General features: G+C 33.3%; 5 protein-coding genes across 8 annotated transcripts; 2 read left to right on the top strand and 3 right to left on the bottom strand.

Annotated features, from left to right (window-relative positions):
• Window positions 1-786: 786 nt before the first annotated feature.
• LOC106653899 (mediator of RNA polymerase II transcription subunit 6) lies at window positions 787-2,392 on the bottom strand. Its single transcript, XM_014373545.2, has 5 exons — window positions 1,882-2,392; window positions 1,645-1,804; window positions 1,393-1,567; window positions 1,040-1,322; window positions 787-965 (listed from the first exon to the last, which is right to left on the bottom strand). Exons 1-5 carry the CDS (start codon window positions 1,910-1,912, stop codon window positions 886-888), a joined length of 729 nt encoding a protein of 242 aa, XP_014229031.1. The 5' UTR covers window positions 1,913-2,392; the 3' UTR covers window positions 787-885.
• Window positions 2,393-2,462: 70 nt separating this feature from the next.
• LOC106653901 (N-acetyltransferase 6) lies at window positions 2,463-4,587 on the top strand. 3 transcript variants are annotated; one of them, XM_014373549.2, is made up of 4 exons: window positions 2,463-2,639; window positions 3,698-3,811; window positions 3,920-4,056; window positions 4,125-4,587. In XM_014373549.2, exons 2-4 carry the CDS (start codon window positions 3,705-3,707, stop codon window positions 4,487-4,489), a joined length of 609 nt encoding a protein of 202 aa, XP_014229035.1. In that variant the 5' UTR covers window positions 2,463-2,639; window positions 3,698-3,704; the 3' UTR covers window positions 4,490-4,587. The 3 variants fall into 3 exon arrangements, with proteins under 3 accessions (XP_014229035.1, XP_023313810.1, XP_014229034.1); XM_023458042.1 differs by lacking the exon at window positions 2,463-2,639 and adding an exon at window positions 3,046-3,313; XM_014373548.2 differs by lacking the exon at window positions 2,463-2,639 and adding an exon at window positions 3,321-3,539.
• A 24-nt stretch (window positions 4,588-4,611) lies between these two features.
• Window positions 4,612-6,781, bottom strand: LOC106653900 (flavin reductase (NADPH)). 2 transcript variants are annotated; one of them, XM_014373547.2, is made up of 6 exons: window positions 6,329-6,781; window positions 5,734-5,828; window positions 5,368-5,532; window positions 5,198-5,287; window positions 4,997-5,128; window positions 4,612-4,924 (listed from the first exon to the last, which is right to left on the bottom strand). In XM_014373547.2, the coding sequence occupies exons 2-6, from the start codon at window positions 5,804-5,806 to the stop codon at window positions 4,776-4,778; spliced, it is 609 nt and encodes a 202-aa protein (XP_014229033.1). In that variant the 5' UTR covers window positions 5,807-5,828; window positions 6,329-6,781; the 3' UTR covers window positions 4,612-4,775. The 2 variants fall into 2 exon arrangements, with proteins under 2 accessions (XP_014229033.1, XP_023313601.1); XM_023457833.1 differs by having other exon boundaries at window positions 6,333-6,780.
• A 261-nt stretch (window positions 6,782-7,042) lies between these two features.
• Window positions 7,043-9,147, top strand: LOC106653895 (leucine-rich repeat extensin-like protein 1). Its single transcript, XM_014373539.2, has 8 exons — window positions 7,043-7,514; window positions 7,598-7,811; window positions 7,886-8,027; window positions 8,116-8,233; window positions 8,313-8,363; window positions 8,438-8,596; window positions 8,681-8,772; window positions 8,840-9,147. The coding sequence occupies exons 1-8, from the start codon at window positions 7,418-7,420 to the stop codon at window positions 9,005-9,007; spliced, it is 1,041 nt and encodes a 346-aa protein (XP_014229025.1). The 5' UTR covers window positions 7,043-7,417; the 3' UTR covers window positions 9,008-9,147.
• A 65-nt stretch (window positions 9,148-9,212) lies between these two features.
• On the bottom strand, window positions 9,213-14,933 carry LOC106653894 (probable ATP-dependent RNA helicase spindle-E). The gene is made up of 10 exons (XM_014373538.2): window positions 14,739-14,933; window positions 14,262-14,475; window positions 13,882-14,182; window positions 13,343-13,800; window positions 12,902-13,262; window positions 12,666-12,832; window positions 11,422-12,534; window positions 10,055-11,335; window positions 9,646-9,980; window positions 9,213-9,567 (listed from the first exon to the last, which is right to left on the bottom strand). The coding sequence occupies exons 2-10, from the start codon at window positions 14,463-14,465 to the stop codon at window positions 9,432-9,434; spliced, it is 4,356 nt and encodes a 1,451-aa protein (XP_014229024.1). The 5' UTR covers window positions 14,466-14,475; window positions 14,739-14,933; the 3' UTR covers window positions 9,213-9,431.
• Window positions 14,934-15,284: the final 351 nt, after the last annotated feature.

Here is a 15,284-nt window from a genome sequence, read left to right as displayed (position 1 = left end):
CGCAGTAGTATCTGCACACGAGTCATCGTTCTAATGAGATAAAAGAAAAGTATTTTTGGTTCCACGGGAGCCGATTGTCAAAATTGTTGCGCCATGATTTCAAAGCTTACTTTGCTTTTTCGCAGTTTGGTTATCTGCTCGTTCGCTAATTTGACTACTTTGCACTTGTAATGTCTGACCTCTCGGATGAAATCCTCGCTGTCCTTAGGACAGATCACGCTGAGCCGATTGCCGATTTCTGACGATTTTTCGTTACACAAACATTCTCCAGGTGACATAATACTCTCCGACCACTTGGTTCTTGGTCATGATTACTCTCGACTTGAGTTTCAAACTCTTTGGTCAAATGAATCAAAATATACATGCAGTCACTGACAGCAGCTGAGCGACAACGCGAATTGTGCCGAATAAAAAAATGAATATAGATACTAACACAATGAAAATAGTCAGGTTATAAACAGTCAACACCTCAACATCACAAAACTAAAATCTCCACTTTCAAAATTCAAAGTTCAAAATTTTAAGTTAAGAAATATGAAATTTTTAACGTTATTTAGGCAATTTTCTCAAAGTGTTGGGCTTCGTGGAACACTGCACAAAAGCTGTCCAACAAAACCGACGCTATCCGCCAAATCATGTCCTACGAAGCGACCGCCATGCGAGAAAATCTGGAAAACCTACCAAAGATTTTTATTTTGCAAAAAGAAACCGACCAAACGATTCGTGCCTGATTGTGATTTTCCGGATTGCGAATGGTGTAAACAACAGAAAAAGTAAATTTCATGGTAAATCACAAAAAATTTTCATTTTAGTATTTCTCAATTCAAAAAATATACAACTTTCTCAATATTTACAACCTTATTTTCATACACTTATTATACTAACTTATTTTAATTTCATCTTTTTCTCTGGTGGTGGTTTCATGTCTTTTTTATCAGTTTGAGGTTCAGTCTTAATTTGAGCATCTGTTGGAAAAAAATATTTTATTAAATAAGTTTTCTCAATCATTTCAATTTTAGTTTATTAAATTAGTCCTTACTAGGTTCAGTAGCAGCGGGAACAGCAGTAGCTGTCGGAGTAGGTTGTGCAGCAACTGGTATTTGTTTGGGGGCAGGTGGAGGAAATTTTCTAGTTAAATCTCCTAACAACATGTCCACTCGTTGACGTTGAAATAGTGTACTAGGTTCTTCCTTGACAACAGAATCATTTTTCGTTGTAGATCCTTTATTACCGAAATCCCAAAAATATCCTTTATTTGGATTGTATCGTGAAAATGAACTAGCTTCTTCAAAAGCTGATTGTAAGTGATTTACTGTGGTTAGCTGCATTCAATAGAATTAATTAAATTTTTTGAAGAAAGTTAGAAATATTAAAATTAGAATTAATATTTACCAATCTAGAATTTATAACAGAACCCAAATCAGGGGCTTGATACACAACTCCTGCTATAATATAATAATCATTGATGGGTGTCACTTGTGTAGGGCTATGTCTGTGTTGTTTACGAATAACATATAAAATGGGCTCTTGAACATGTAGCAACGTATATTCAATACCCGTCAAATTTCTGTAATAAAATGAGTTATGCTAATCAATATGACAGCTAATAATATGGAAAACTTATAATATTAACAATTTACTCACTGTAGATGTTCAGTTGTTAAACGTTGCATTTTAATGGTTTCATTATTGCAAGTTCTATCATAGAAAGGATTAGTCCTCTCAGAAAAGTAATCCATAATGTTGCCTGGATTGAGCATAGGAATCCATGCACTGTCATGCCAAGAAAGTCCCAGAGGATTTTCTGTAAATATTGTATTGTTAGATAATTCTAGGTTATATACGTCCATTATACTCATGAAAATACTAATAATATCAAACCTGGTGCTGGCATTGATCTTCCGGGAATCATATTCTTTTTCTGAAAAAAAACTATCTAAAAAAGGCGATTTTTGATGTTCATACGAATCAATGACTCAAACAGCGGCTCACTGCGAGTCTCTACTCGCATTGGATAGAGAGATGTACATAAGTTTTGCGGTGAGTGAGTTACGGACGTCACGACAACATGACAGTAAAAATGCACGCCTGCCCGAATGACTGTTGACAGATTCGACGCTACAGCGGGAATTTCAAAATTGCATTATGAATTTGTTCTTTCGAAATGAGAAAGTATTTATTTTTCCACGAACAGTGAAATTTGATTAGGCGTTCTATAGTCATTAAAATTTCGTTTATTTGTCAGTGTGTACGAGTGTAAAATCAATCTTTTCTTCGAAGCACTTAAATTTTTGCACAAATATGTAAAAAGTCGCAAGTTACGCGTGGGCGTTTAAGCGTCTTAGGCAAACGAACGCACCCGCGAAAAGCAGCCAAGGTTTATGATTAAATGGGGATACTCAGCTGAGCTATATATACTTTATACGTTTACATGAATCCGCATATAAGACGTCTCGCGGCTTATTTTCCAACATAAGTCTCGGTAGGGAGCGAGAATCTCAGCTCGAAGCTCCAGATTGGCTTTTGTAATTTTATAGCTTCTGTAGAAAATCAGTTCGTTCTCTCGACGCTCCAGCGGAGAGTTTCATGATTAGATTATAATTATTCGGTGTGGGCGCTCGAGGCTGCTCTCCCAACAAGTGAGTGTTGAATTTCCATAATATAGGAATCTTGCAGTTCTTTTCTTCAAATTAATTCAAATCGATCGATTTTTACGCATCTTCGATGCAGAGACGCTTAGACGTATACTTATAGATTTTCGAAAAATATACGAGATGCATGAACCGCGTGTGTACATGTATAATAATTTACATAATAACAGACTGGTATACGATATCTCTGGCAGTGCTCGGCGTGTGCACAAAAAAAATATTAATAGAATGACAGATTTATGACTGGATGCTCGGCTATAAAAAGATTCAGCTTTTTGGCTTTTGATATTATTGCGCTAGCTACGAGTCTCTCGTTCTCGCTCTCTTACACAGCAGATATCTGTCTCTACATATGCAAATAATGTGTTGGCTTACTTAGTTGTAAATCGAGCGCTTCTAACGACGCACGTCTCGCTTGCATTTTTTCAATCTCGAAAGATTTTTCGTCGCGCGAATTCATCGTTTACGAGAGCTGATGCGTGTGTCCTTTCATGGATGAGTGGCAATTCAAGAGAGCCGCTGAGCTGCGTCGTCTGCTACTTGTGATGTTGACGTTTGACACGGCTATATATTTGATGGTTGTCCACTAAAAATAGATCTCGAATACTTGCGGGTGGGCTGCTTTGCTCCGATGCACTCTGAAACACCGCATATACATACAGGTTGTCGGTGATACGTTAAAACGTTTCGCAGAGGGGGCAATCGTGACTCGCTTTAAATTATGACTCGTTTTTGTTTAAAATATTTTCTTGTACCAAGTGAGAAAATTCAATGATACTTTTTACATTTACTGCCAGTGCCTGTGATAAAATAACTACTAGTTTGTGATAAATTTTATTTTCCTCTATGGGGTCCAAGATGCAAAGATAATTTTACCTCCTATGTTAAGTGAGTCCTTAAAGTCCCAAGAGTATTTTCTTGTGTATTCACTTAATTAATTCCTCATAAACATTTGTTGTCCAATTAAAATATAATAAATATGATAAATTCTTCAATTTATATCTAACTGACACTAATTGTTTTGTTTTAATCCACCTGCTTTTCAGGAAGATTATGAGAGATCCTTGGTATAATGTAGTTCCACTACACGAGCGTCCTGATTTAATTCCACAATGTTGCAACCTACTAAACTCTGAATGGAAACGAAGTGAAACTGCACGGTATGTTAGAAGCTAATATTCAATGAGTTTTTGTAACACCTTTGTTTTACATTATTCTTCTTGAAATATTATCATGAACCTCATATTCTGAACAAAAATATTTTTTAGGGTAAGGAGTCTGGAAACATCATGCAGAGACAAATATTTCCCAACTTGTCTGGTGCTGTTGAGACAGAATGAAGTTTTAGGTCATTGCAAATTGTCCATGGTATATGGTACAACAGACAGTGTGTTATTGGAATCATGTAAGAATTCAAATCAAAATTTAAGTTTTATTTTGAATAAACTATAATTCAAGTGAATCATTTTTTAGTTCTAATAGATAGTTCATTCAGAAGTCAAGGTCTTGGATCTTTGCTCTTAAAAGAGTTAGAACGCTATGTCAAAAGATTTGGCATTACAAGTGTATATCTATTAACCAAAGGTCAGGAAGGATTCTATGCCAAAAATGGCTATGAACCTTGCGCACCCATTGGACAATTGAATGATTACAGGGATTTTAGTATTGAACTTCTCAATGATAAAGAAGACAAAGATAAAGGAGATATTATATTAACAGGTCCTCCACCCCCACCAATGCCAAATGATCTTATACTAATGCCAGCACCAGTTTGTTTAACAACTCCATCTCGCACATTTATGAAAAAAGTTTTAACATCTTCTAAAAAACCAAGATGAAAGTTATAAAAACCTAAGCCATCAAGTCATGTAAATAACAAATTTATTTTTGTATAAATAACCTAAGTAAAAAGAGTAAAATACTTAACACCGAAATATGTAAAAAATTATTAAAATTTTAATATGAAAAATCAATTTTTTTTGTCAAATATATTGTATAAATATCTCATATATTATATACACCTTAAATAATACCTTTAAAAGCTGTGTGGTTTCAAAACTGTAACAAATTATGTATGGCACACATAAAGGCTACAAAAATGTTCTTCAGTAAATGTCTAATTTATCACTGTGTGACCGTTGCGATTCCCAAAACTTTTTGATAATGTTCAGATTGATCTAAACTTTTTACTAAAAATGCACCTAAATCATGTTTAGATATTGCACGACCTGGAGAAGAGTCATACTGAGTCTTATACTCAGAGCTTGGAGCATCTGAAATTAATCAAAATTGAAATTACAAATAAGTTCAAATGACATTTTCTTGTTAATCAATATAAATTGTACCTGCTATATGAGGTGGTAATACTGCAATCCATTTTAGGCCACAAGCTTTAACAAGATCAAACATCCTTTGATGATCCTCGTTAACATTTTTAAATATTACTGGAACTTTTCCTGGTTCATAGAACAAAAATGCTGAAAAAAAGCATACATTAATTTATATCTGTTGAATATGAACATTTTTCTTAGTAACTTTAAGTTTACCTGACAAACAAACAGAAACAGTTTCAACGTTGTGCTTTTTCATTCCATCGATGATATTTTTCATACCGTCGGACATTACCGTGGTCGGACCTTTAAAATTAATGATAATTTGTAAAGCACAGATCGCACCTTGTTTGTTTTGACATTTTATAATTAATCGCTATAAATACCAAGATCGTTGCGAGTGCCAAGTACAACGACTACTCCATCCATTCCGGCGATAGCCTGCGAGACTTGTTCGGCATTTGTCACATCTCCAACGATGGTATCGACTTTGTCGCGAAGGTTTTCAGGTACTTTCTTTTCGTCTCTCACGAAAGCTCGAGTCTTGTAGCCTGCAAGATAGCGCCTAGTATTAAATTTTTTATACATGACTTTGGATTGACGCACGATTTATGTAACAGTTTAGGTATTTAAATCAAGACGACAATGCGCATTGAAAATTCTCATCATTGATAAATTGTTCATAATATTGATAAGATAAACATTTAGAAAAAATGAAAAAAAAATATTGAAAATAATTAAACAAAATTCACCTTCTTTGACAGCATACTCCAGTGAACACAAGCCGGTATTACCGGTAGCGCCAAAAATGACTATTTTTTTCATGATGACTTTCAGGTTGTCAAAACTAGAAACAACAAGAGCAAGCAGTTTTGAAAGTGACAATTGTAAATTTAAATATCTACTGTTACGTACATTCGTCTATGCATAGCGTTGCGGGTCTAAAAGCAGAACATAAGCATACATAGCAGGAGTAATAAATTAAAATCAAAAATAACAATAAAAATTTTTTGGATAACTAACTGTCATGTTTTTAAATGCATCTTAAAATAATAAACGAAGGTACAAAGATTATTTAAAAATCATTCAATGGTTCAAACCTTCAAGTTACTGTTTAAATAATTCAAATAGTAATTGGAAATTTTAGGAATAAGGAAGAAATCGAAAATGTAAACAAAAAAAAATGTTTTCTTTTATAAATTTCGGTTATAACCTTAAATGCATTAAAATTGCACGCGATGAATATTGCGTAATTACAATGGAATAGCTGAATCAATACCATACATTTATTCCAGAATAAATATTGGAGTCAAATGAATAATCATGTTACAGTTCAATATTACATACTTACGTTAATAACTGGAATCTGTGCTATCACGCGATGCTTGACTAATTGACGAATGCGGGGGCGAGCCGGAGCGTCCGCACTTCGCGATGTTTTTTTTTATTTGTAGTTTGCACTCTGCAGCGATCTCAACTTCGCATTGTTGCCATGTTTTGCCAAATGTTGATTGCAAAAACTTTTACGATTATTCGAAAAAAATCAATTAAAGAGTTATGAATTTTCATACGTAAGATCTTTGAAATTATAAAAGATTATACAATGATTCTAATTAGTTATGGGTCATATGAACAATTTTATGATGAAAATTTGTTTGAAGGTTCAAAGATCTACTACAACGTTGCAATATTGTTAATATATATGAAATATTTGACGTCTGCACTGATAATCAGATTCGCAGGTATTAGATTTGCGGAATACATCAACAACTGAATAAATCAACAATTATTGTACAATAAAAATATTCACTGACAATGCAAATTATTATAAGAATAGATAAGTAAAAAATAAAATGCGGCTGTTTAAAATTCCAAATGGAATGTTTAAGAAAATATTCGATACTAATTTAACAAATTAATTCGATCTAAACATAGAATGTATCAAATAAAAATCCCTGCAGCATTTTTATTAAAATTTCCCCGTAAAGATAAAAAAAGGAAAGGATTTTAATCGTTGCGGCTAACTCATCTTTTTTCCGCTCGAGACTCCGAAGCGCCAATATCGCTCCGAAAATGTCAGTTTACACTCTACTGTTGTGGTTAGTGATATGAATTGTGATAGGCCGAAACCTGCAGTTTGCGATGGCAAAAATATATTATTGAAGTTGAATTCATTGCACCTAAGATACCTGTAACGGTACCAGATGAAGTACAGATTAATTTTTACAGTAAAAACCTTTGTAAACTGTATGAAGCCAGTGTTCTGTAGTGCTATTTTTTAGAAGAATTTTTAAAGTTTCATTTCAAGTCTGAATCTCTGTGTTTACTTATAAAGTTAGTGTGTGTTTAGGTTAGTGGCTAGTCGTATGAGAAGGCCGGAATAGTATTTATTTTTTTATATTATTAGACGATTGTCGAATTGGTGTATTTGAAAATATGCCAGCAATCGTTGCAGGCTCGCCACAGCCCGAGGAGCCGATATGGAAGTCTTTAAAGAGACACATAATGAGGGAAAGGCAGCAGAAAAAGCAAGGTCAGTACACTGCATTACTTTTTTTACAATTTTTTTTTTTGTAATGGTTGAATAATGATAATTTTTTGTGATTGATTTTCCAGAAAAAGAACAAGATGAAGAAGAAGAAAGGCAAAGAAAAGAAAGAGAAACACAACAGAAAAATACTGTTATGACTATTGAAGAAACAAAAGAACAGATAGCAACATTAGAAAGCGAATTGACCAATTTAAAACACGAAAAGCATGAGTTATTTGTACAATTGAAAAAAGTTCTCCATGAGGATGATAGTCGAAGGAGGCTAATAAAAGAAACTAGGTACAATAGAGCTTATTCATTTATTGATTGAACCTAATTGTAAGAAACATCAATTGTAATGAATTTATTTGTAGTGTGATGCAAGAGCCTCATCAACAAGTCACTTATTTAGATCATAATACAATTGTAAATCCACATCTGTATCTTCCTCTGCCAAGAGGAGCTCCTCTTTATCAAGTCAAGCAAACTACGCCATCACATCAAATGATAAGTAATGTAAGTGGAAAGAATGCACATTTTTAATTACTTGTATTCCACAACTGAACATGAATTAAAATAAATTTTTGTGGCATTCATTTTACAGGGAAATTTGAAAAGGACGCATAGCCCGTCTCCCCCGCCACAACCTACTGTCTCTTCTTATCACCCAGGTTACGGTTATAAACCACCTCCAATACCTTATTCAATCCCAGGACCTCCTAGTGAGTAATGTTTACAAGTACTTCAATAATCCAGTCTTAAACTATCATATTATATTCTTCATTCTTCATATTAATACAGAAGCTGAAGATGCCAGACGAAGCGGCGATTCTCGCGTCGTTTTGTGGAATAGTACGTATTTCATTATTATTTTTGATTATACTTCAATTATTTTTTATACTAATTATAATCGTTTTTTCAAATAGAAACGCCCAACCAGTTTCCTGGTTCAAGTTATTATTCAGCAACACCTCAGTATGACTTTGGTCCACCCCCAACATCCCAAACATTGACCCGTGTTGCAGAGCCTGGAAAATCAGTATACTTGACAGCAGCAAGACCTCCAATGCCTACATTAACATCATGTAAGTACAACTTTTACATTTAAAATATTTCTTTTCTCCTTTTTTGCAACAACAAATTGATTAATAAGAACATTATTAAAACAGCTCCTTATCCAGAGGAACCAAAATTTTATCCTCGAGCAAGTGGACCTGTACCAGTTCATGGCAACAGTATGCCTATGCCTCATGCGCCTCAGGTTAGTTGATAATTAATATTATGCTCAAATTGTAAAAAAAATAAATATATTGCTATTAAATTTATAGGGGCAGAAGGGATCTATAACGAGTGGTTATCCCGTAAGAACACCACAGCCACCTCAAAGCCCTTATCCGCCTCCACCCGGTGCTTATGTCAGTGTGACAGGTGCACCTAATGTACCGGGAAGATTACTTTATACCCAACCTAGTCAGCGATATCTTCAGCGCGACTAAAGTAAGAAGGTATATTTAGATAATTGTAAGATATCATTTTAATCGTTCAAGACTGTCGCTGTTTTAGATGTTTAAATAAACTTAACATGTAATTCTAATATTAAAATCGAAATCTTGTTAATAGTATATTTTTTTCTGGGACATTTTTTATTAAAGAAGGTTATAAAAAATTACTTGAATAATAAAGAATTTTTATATCAAAAAGTAATGGAAGAGCTACATTTATTTTACTATTTTAGTCATATCTCGATAAAAAGTCAAACTGGTAATTTGATGATAAAAACTTAAAATATTCAATGACTTGGATAAAAAAAAAACGTCATTTTTAAAATAAAATTAAATTATTACAAAGGCCAATATCTAAATCTACTGTAAAATCTTCGTCAAAAAATAAAGTGAAGATTTCTTATTTAATCCTTGTTCATCAACGCATTGGCAATTGCTTTTCTGCTCGCATATGATCTGCACTTACTAAATGATTTCTAAGATCATGTCTGTAGAAAAATTGCATGTCACATAGTTGACAAACAACATCAATTTTATTCGATTGTCTTGGATCACTAAAATAACCAGGTATTTTTTCAGAACTAGTTCATTTTTTAACAAGTAAATGAATCAAGAGAATTGAGTAAACTTACCAAACAGCCATATATCTCAGTTCTTCAATGTGGTCCACTAAATTATCAATATCTTCATCTCTTTCATCAAGCATTAAAGCTGAATGTAATGGGTAAACACTGTCCTCTTTCATGACTTTGTTAGTTGGACGCATAAAAAGAGTTTTATCATATAAATTCCATTTATCAAAGTTTGCAATTTTTTCGGATTTCTGATAAGTTTTATTCCGTTCAGTTAATGTCCTTATAAACTGAATTACTTTATGTTGACACATCATTGCTTGCTCTTCCAAGTCTTCATCTTCATTCTGAGCCACGCATATGCCCATGTTCATCCAATGACGTAGTCGGTTAATCTAAAATTATACATTTGAAATAAGCTACTAACAAATATTAAAAAAGTTTATAATTAAAAATAAATATAAATTACGTTTTGCAAATCATCAATAGTAAATTCCGTGTTGAAAAGTACTTCTATATCGTGTTCGGGCATTAGAGCTATACCTCTTTTTGGGTCTGCTCCTAAGCCACATAGAGCTCCGACATAATGACTGCCTTTGGTATTTCTTCTTAATTCAATTTTTGGAGCAAAAATCAAACAAATTAAAGCTGTTAGACCTGGTACAAGTGGCATAAGGGTTGTGTCTCTTAATGTAAGCTTGGAACCATCTCTTGATTGATTTATAACACTTGAAACCACCAGTCTTTCGTAAGGGCTTTCTAAATCTGAATCAAGCAAAATGGAATTCACTGATATAGTTTCAATAGAAACAGTTTTGTTAGTAGCACTTGCTGAAAGACTTGCAAGATGTATTTCTAACGGCGAATAAGGTCCCATAAGCATGATATCATGACTACAAATATCTTCATCCGGTGGATTTGGGTAAACATTAATTAAATATTTTTTATCATATTGATGAAATTCTAAATACTTTGTTTGTTCTGGTTTGAAGTCTTGGTATGATTCACGCAAATCATGATTATATTTAGACAAGTAACTTTCTTCACGTTCTTGAGCATATTCATTCCCCACAAGTAATTTATTAAGTTTAATTTTCTCTTTGCCATCAACACATTCAATATCTAAAGATACCACACTATCAACTACAGAATAAACAGTCCCAAAAATAATGAATTTATCACTCATGTATAGATCAAACAAATTCTGAGCTTCTGAACACCAATCTCCATTTACATCTTTTTTTGCCGATGGTTCAATACCACTCAATCTGCATTCAAAAGCTAAGGCAGGTAAATTACTGATATTTTGGTTTTTAATTGCACGCAATTCAGTTGCAGCAACTGGACATGCAAATCCTTTGTCAATAAAAAATACTCTAGCTGCATCATTATTATTTATTTTATAATAATATTCAATCACAGCACGATAATACATATCGTTTTTCTTAGCTGCAACAAGTGAACCAACATCTGGAAGTACATCAAACTTTTCAAGTGATACTTTTGAACTATTAAGATATTCCTCAATTTTTTGAGCATCTTTTTTTGCCTCCTTATTATCATACTGAGCCCAAAATTGACTAGGTTTAAAATTAGTTTCATCCTTTATAACTCGTATTTGAATCGTTTTTGTATTCAACGATGGCAATTTTGGAAGGAATTTTGGTAGAATTTTAACGAAATTATCGTAATTTTCTTTGGTGTAAAATGTAAAACTATCTTTAAATGGAATATATTGTTTTTCTGCTATCTGTAATAATTAATAAAATGTCATTGAAACTATTATCTATTAAAACTATTGAAAACTTTTCATGTATTTACAATATTGTTTCTTACCAATTTGCTAGTCTTAGAATCAGGAACTTTTACGCTCATTCTGTCAAACAATTTTCTCAATTTTAGTGCTTTGTACACATAAGATGACACTTTTCCAGGAATTTCAAAGTGCTTCTTTTCTTTAGTCTGATTATCATCAGGAAACATGACGTAAATTCTTTGGGAAGAATCAAATTCTACAAGTGCATTTTTCCATACTGGTTCTTCTCTTTCTTCAAAAGCATGTGCAAAAAGTTTTTGAATTTCCTTTGCATACAACCTTCCTGGTTGATCTAATGGCCAGCCTCTAAGATATACTGTTCTTGAAGGATCTAGTCCACCCAATGTTCTGGTAGCTTCTTTATTTTGGTGTTCGGCATCAGAAGTTATTTTTACAAAATAGTTTGGGTAAAAAGCTCCAGCAATAACAATTTTTAATATGAACCCTCTGATGTCATCAATAACAACTTTTTCACTACCTTCAGTTTCTTTAATACCCAGTTTTTGTAAACGGAGCGTAATATCTTCAATAAGATAATCACATTCATGCATTGCTTTAATTTGGATGAAATTTCGAGCTGCCCACATTCTTTCTGCCTGGCTCTTACGTTTAAAATGGTTAGCAATTATATGCCTTTGCCAAACTCTGTAAGCATTGAGAAATGCTAGACAGTCACTAGTAGATCCATCAGCCCAATCGATTTTATGTTCATAAGCTTGCATTCTTTTTTGGAAAGGATAACTGAAAATACTTCTTACAGCCATACTAGCAGCCATTATTATAGTTTCACGCAATACATTAAATACATGACCAAGAGCAATAAGTTTTGCTAAATGAATATCCAGTGGAAGTGCTTCCATAATACGACCTAGATCGGTAAGTATGCCGTCAAATGGATCATAAGAATGATGTTTACTAACTAGATCTAGCTTATTACTATAATATGGTTTGTTTAATAAACCCCCTACTTCTTTGAGAAGTAAAACAGTGTTGGTGATATTACTCAAATCTGGTGGATCAATTGCTAGAGCTAAAATTGCTTTGGGAGGACCCAAATCTATGATTTTTGATTTAAGTACAAGATTTTCTAGTGGAGCTCTTCTGATTTCAGGTTCACTTTCTGGGTTGAGAGCCTATAAATGAATACATAAAGATAACATTTGAAAAATCAATGTACTTTATACTATTTATTCTACCTTTGGGTATCAACAATTTTATGAAAAAGAACATTTTTATAAATTTTTATTAGAAAAGTTCAACTTACATCAAAAAATTCTTTAGGTACCAAACGATACACCCTTCCATCCATTACTCTGCCGGCACGTCCACTACGTTGGTCACAATTTGCTTTACTAGCCCAACAAAGTTCCAGACTTTGAAAATTTGTAGTTTGATCAGTAACAAGTTGTTTTGATAGGCAGAAATCAATAACTAGAATAGATTTGAATAAATGTATAATGTATAAACAGTTTTTAAATTAAAATTTTTAGTTTTTCTTACCATACTTCACATCAGAAATTGTGATACTACTTTCAGCAATATTAGTAGATAAAATGACTCTCCGGTATCCTTTAGGAGGTGGTGTAAATACTTTGGATTGTTCTTCATGAGTAATAGAAGAATGTAATACCACTATATCCCATTTTAAGTCAGTAAAACTTGATAGAAGACCATGCATTTCTTCGATTTCATAAATTCCTGGTAGAAACATTAGTACAGTATGGCGCTGCCTATTATCAGTATTATCATCATCATCCATTTCATCATTCAAATCAATTTCATCAAAAATTTTTAAAAGCCGAATGCAAAATTGCATCATATGATGTGAAACTTCAGGTTTTTCAAAACTAACTTCAGGGACCTGGAAAAAAAAATTTTTGTTTGTAATTTTTAAAATTCAAAAGCTAAATAAATATATATTAATTTTAAATGTATCCTTACAGCTCCCAAAACATGAATCTGACAAAGGTAATGAATAAATACTTTGTAATTTCGTTTTTTTGCAACTGACGTGATTGGAGCAGGCATGAGGCCTTTTTCAGTAGCTATAGCGAAATATTTTGAGAATTTGTCAACATTAAATGTTGCAGACATCAACACAAGTTTAATATTCCGACTGTTGGTTGCAATTAACTTTTTTATAACCAGCAAAAGAAAATCCATATCTTTATCTCTTTCATGAACTTCATCTATAATAATATGGGTATATTCAGCTAAACTTTTAGCTTGCATCAACTTATTTAATAATACACCAGTTGTGCAGTATGTCAATCTTGTATCTGCTGAGACTAGTTTAAACATTCCAACTTGAACGCCAACTATTGATCCTAAAGGCCACTTCCTTTCTTTAGCAACTCTTTTAGCAATACTCAAAGCTGCAATTCTTCTGGGTTGAGTCACTGTTTTAAAACAAACATCATATAAATTACAATTTAATTACTTATCTGAATATATTCAATATCATAAAAATTAGCACTCACCAATAATGTTACAGTTCAAATGATGTTCACGACAATAATCTAAAAAAAACTGAGGTACTTGAGTTGATTTTCCACAACCAGTAGAGCCTTCAATAATTCCTATCATATGTGAATTGACCATGTTCAATATATCTTCTTTATTTTCCATAATAGGCAAATTACAAGGTCGGTGTTCAAAGTCGTATTTTTTATCAAGTGGATCCATACTTTTTGCTTGTGTTAACTCAGTTGCAAGACTAACCGGGACGGTCCCTTCTGATATGAGATCCATTGGATCATTGGGATCATTAATCTTAACATTCTGCAATATAAAAATGTACAGTTGAAACAATTTGACATACATTGCTACAAATCAATTATAAAAATTAGGCTAAACAAACCTGAACTTGCATGATCAATTCTTTTTCTTCTTCTTGATATCGTTTTGCATAGTCAGTACCCGAATAAACTGGAAAATCCGTTGCACAAGAGTATACGGTATTATACTCAGAATATTCACTTGAAGTATCATCATTTCTATTTCTAACTGCTACAGGAGCACGTCTAAATTCCTTCTTTGAATCAAATAAATTCAGAAGATCCATCTTGGTAAATCTGTAGATTATGATGACAATTTGTGATTAATGGTTAAACATTTTATAACAATCGAATTGCATATTGCATAAAGACGCAAATTGTTTTCAAACGAAAACTAAGTTACTAATAAGTAAAACGAACATTTCATAACTACAAAATACAGCATGATTCTTAACGAACTTTTGTCGTCGAGTCATTCGTTAACGGAAAATTATTTCATATATTTCAACCGTCGACTCTTCGATATGCACTGAATTCTTAATCATATTAATTTAACTCACCTATTTTTAGTCTTTTTCCGAGAGATTTTAGCTGTTTCAAGCTAATATTCAATAGAGAAAATGTTTAGTGATATTAACTTGCAAGCAACAAAATCGGCAATTCAGCTTATCTTGCACACGGACGTAACTACGTTCCCACCACGACAGTTCTTTGTCGCGTGCTGAAACACACTGACACAATGTGCGGCTGCGAAAAAGCCGGTTATACGACTGCGGACTATCGCAGTGATTTTTCGAAGAAATTTGAACCCCCGACCGTGCGCGCGCAAATCGCGTTGTTCGCACAACGCACTGTTTACGTTGGAGCGAGAAGGACGGATGAACGTTTCGCGAACAAAGAACACGTGTGTACGAACTGTAATGCAGGCGTCGAATGTTTACAATCTCTCGGACGAAAAAATTCGTTCCATTTGTCGACGGTTTATTTTCGACCTTGTCCTACACAAGTTTTTACATGAATTTTATGAAATGAACTTGCGTTTGGCATCCTATTGATAATGTAGAAAAACAATTGACGACAGCGACTCGAAGGTGCCAGTCGCGCAC

The sequence above is a fragment of the Trichogramma pretiosum genome, unplaced genomic scaffold, assembly GCF_000599845.2.
Source record: "Trichogramma pretiosum strain Unisexual culture from Peru unplaced genomic scaffold, Tpre_2.0 scaffold103, whole genome shotgun sequence".
Classification (NCBI taxonomy): domain Eukaryota; kingdom Metazoa; phylum Arthropoda; class Insecta; order Hymenoptera; family Trichogrammatidae; genus Trichogramma; species Trichogramma pretiosum.
The sequence above is the reverse complement of the archived record's forward strand: the minus strand, read 5'-3'. Positions and strand labels throughout refer to the sequence as shown.

Coding starts and splice junctions, on each gene's coding strand:
- LOC106653894 (XM_014373538.2), bottom strand. CDS start 14,465: ATGGATCTTCTGAATTTATTTGATTCAAAGAAGGAATTTAGACGTGCT. Junction 13,263..13,342: donor AGATTCATGTTTTGGGAGCT/GTAAGGATACAT, acceptor TTTTTTTTCCAG/GTCCCTGAAGTTAGTTTTGA. Junction 9,981..10,054: donor CTATTGATGATTTGCAAAAC/GTAATTTATATT, acceptor GTATAATTTTAG/ATTAACCGACTACGTCATTG.
- LOC106653895 (XM_014373539.2), top strand. CDS start 7,418: ATGCCAGCAATCGTTGCAGGCTCGCCACAGCCCGAGGAGCCGATATGG. Junction 8,028..8,115: donor CACATCAAATGATAAGTAAT/GTAAGTGGAAAG, acceptor TTCATTTTACAG/GGAAATTTGAAAAGGACGCA. Junction 8,234..8,312: donor TTCAATCCCAGGACCTCCTA/GTGAGTAATGTT, acceptor ATATTAATACAG/AAGCTGAAGATGCCAGACGA.
- LOC106653899 (XM_014373545.2), bottom strand. CDS start 1,912: ATGATTCCCGGAAGATCAATGCCAGCACCAG. Junction 1,805..1,881: donor AAGATCAATGCCAGCACCAG/GTTTGATATTAT, acceptor CAATATTTACAG/AAAATCCTCTGGGACTTTCT. Junction 1,568..1,644: donor TTAACAACTGAACATCTACA/GTGAGTAAATTG, acceptor ATTTTATTACAG/AAATTTGACGGGTATTGAAT.
- LOC106653900 (XM_014373547.2), bottom strand. CDS start 5,806: ATGAAAAAAATAGTCATTTTTGGCGCTACCGGTAATACCGGCTTGTGT. Junction 5,288..5,367: donor TGGCACTCGCAACGATCTTG/GTATTTATAGCG, acceptor TTAATTTTAAAG/GTCCGACCACGGTAATGTCC. Junction 5,129..5,197: donor TGTTTCTGTTTGTTTGTCAG/GTAAACTTAAAG, acceptor GCTTTTTTTCAG/CATTTTTGTTCTATGAACCA.
- LOC106653901 (XM_014373549.2), top strand. CDS start 3,705: ATGAGAGATCCTTGGTATAATGTAGTTCCACTACACGAGCGTCCTGAT. Junction 3,812..3,919: donor AAACGAAGTGAAACTGCACG/GTATGTTAGAAG, acceptor AATATTTTTTAG/GGTAAGGAGTCTGGAAACAT. Junction 4,057..4,124: donor CAGTGTGTTATTGGAATCAT/GTAAGAATTCAA, acceptor ATCATTTTTTAG/TTCTAATAGATAGTTCATTC.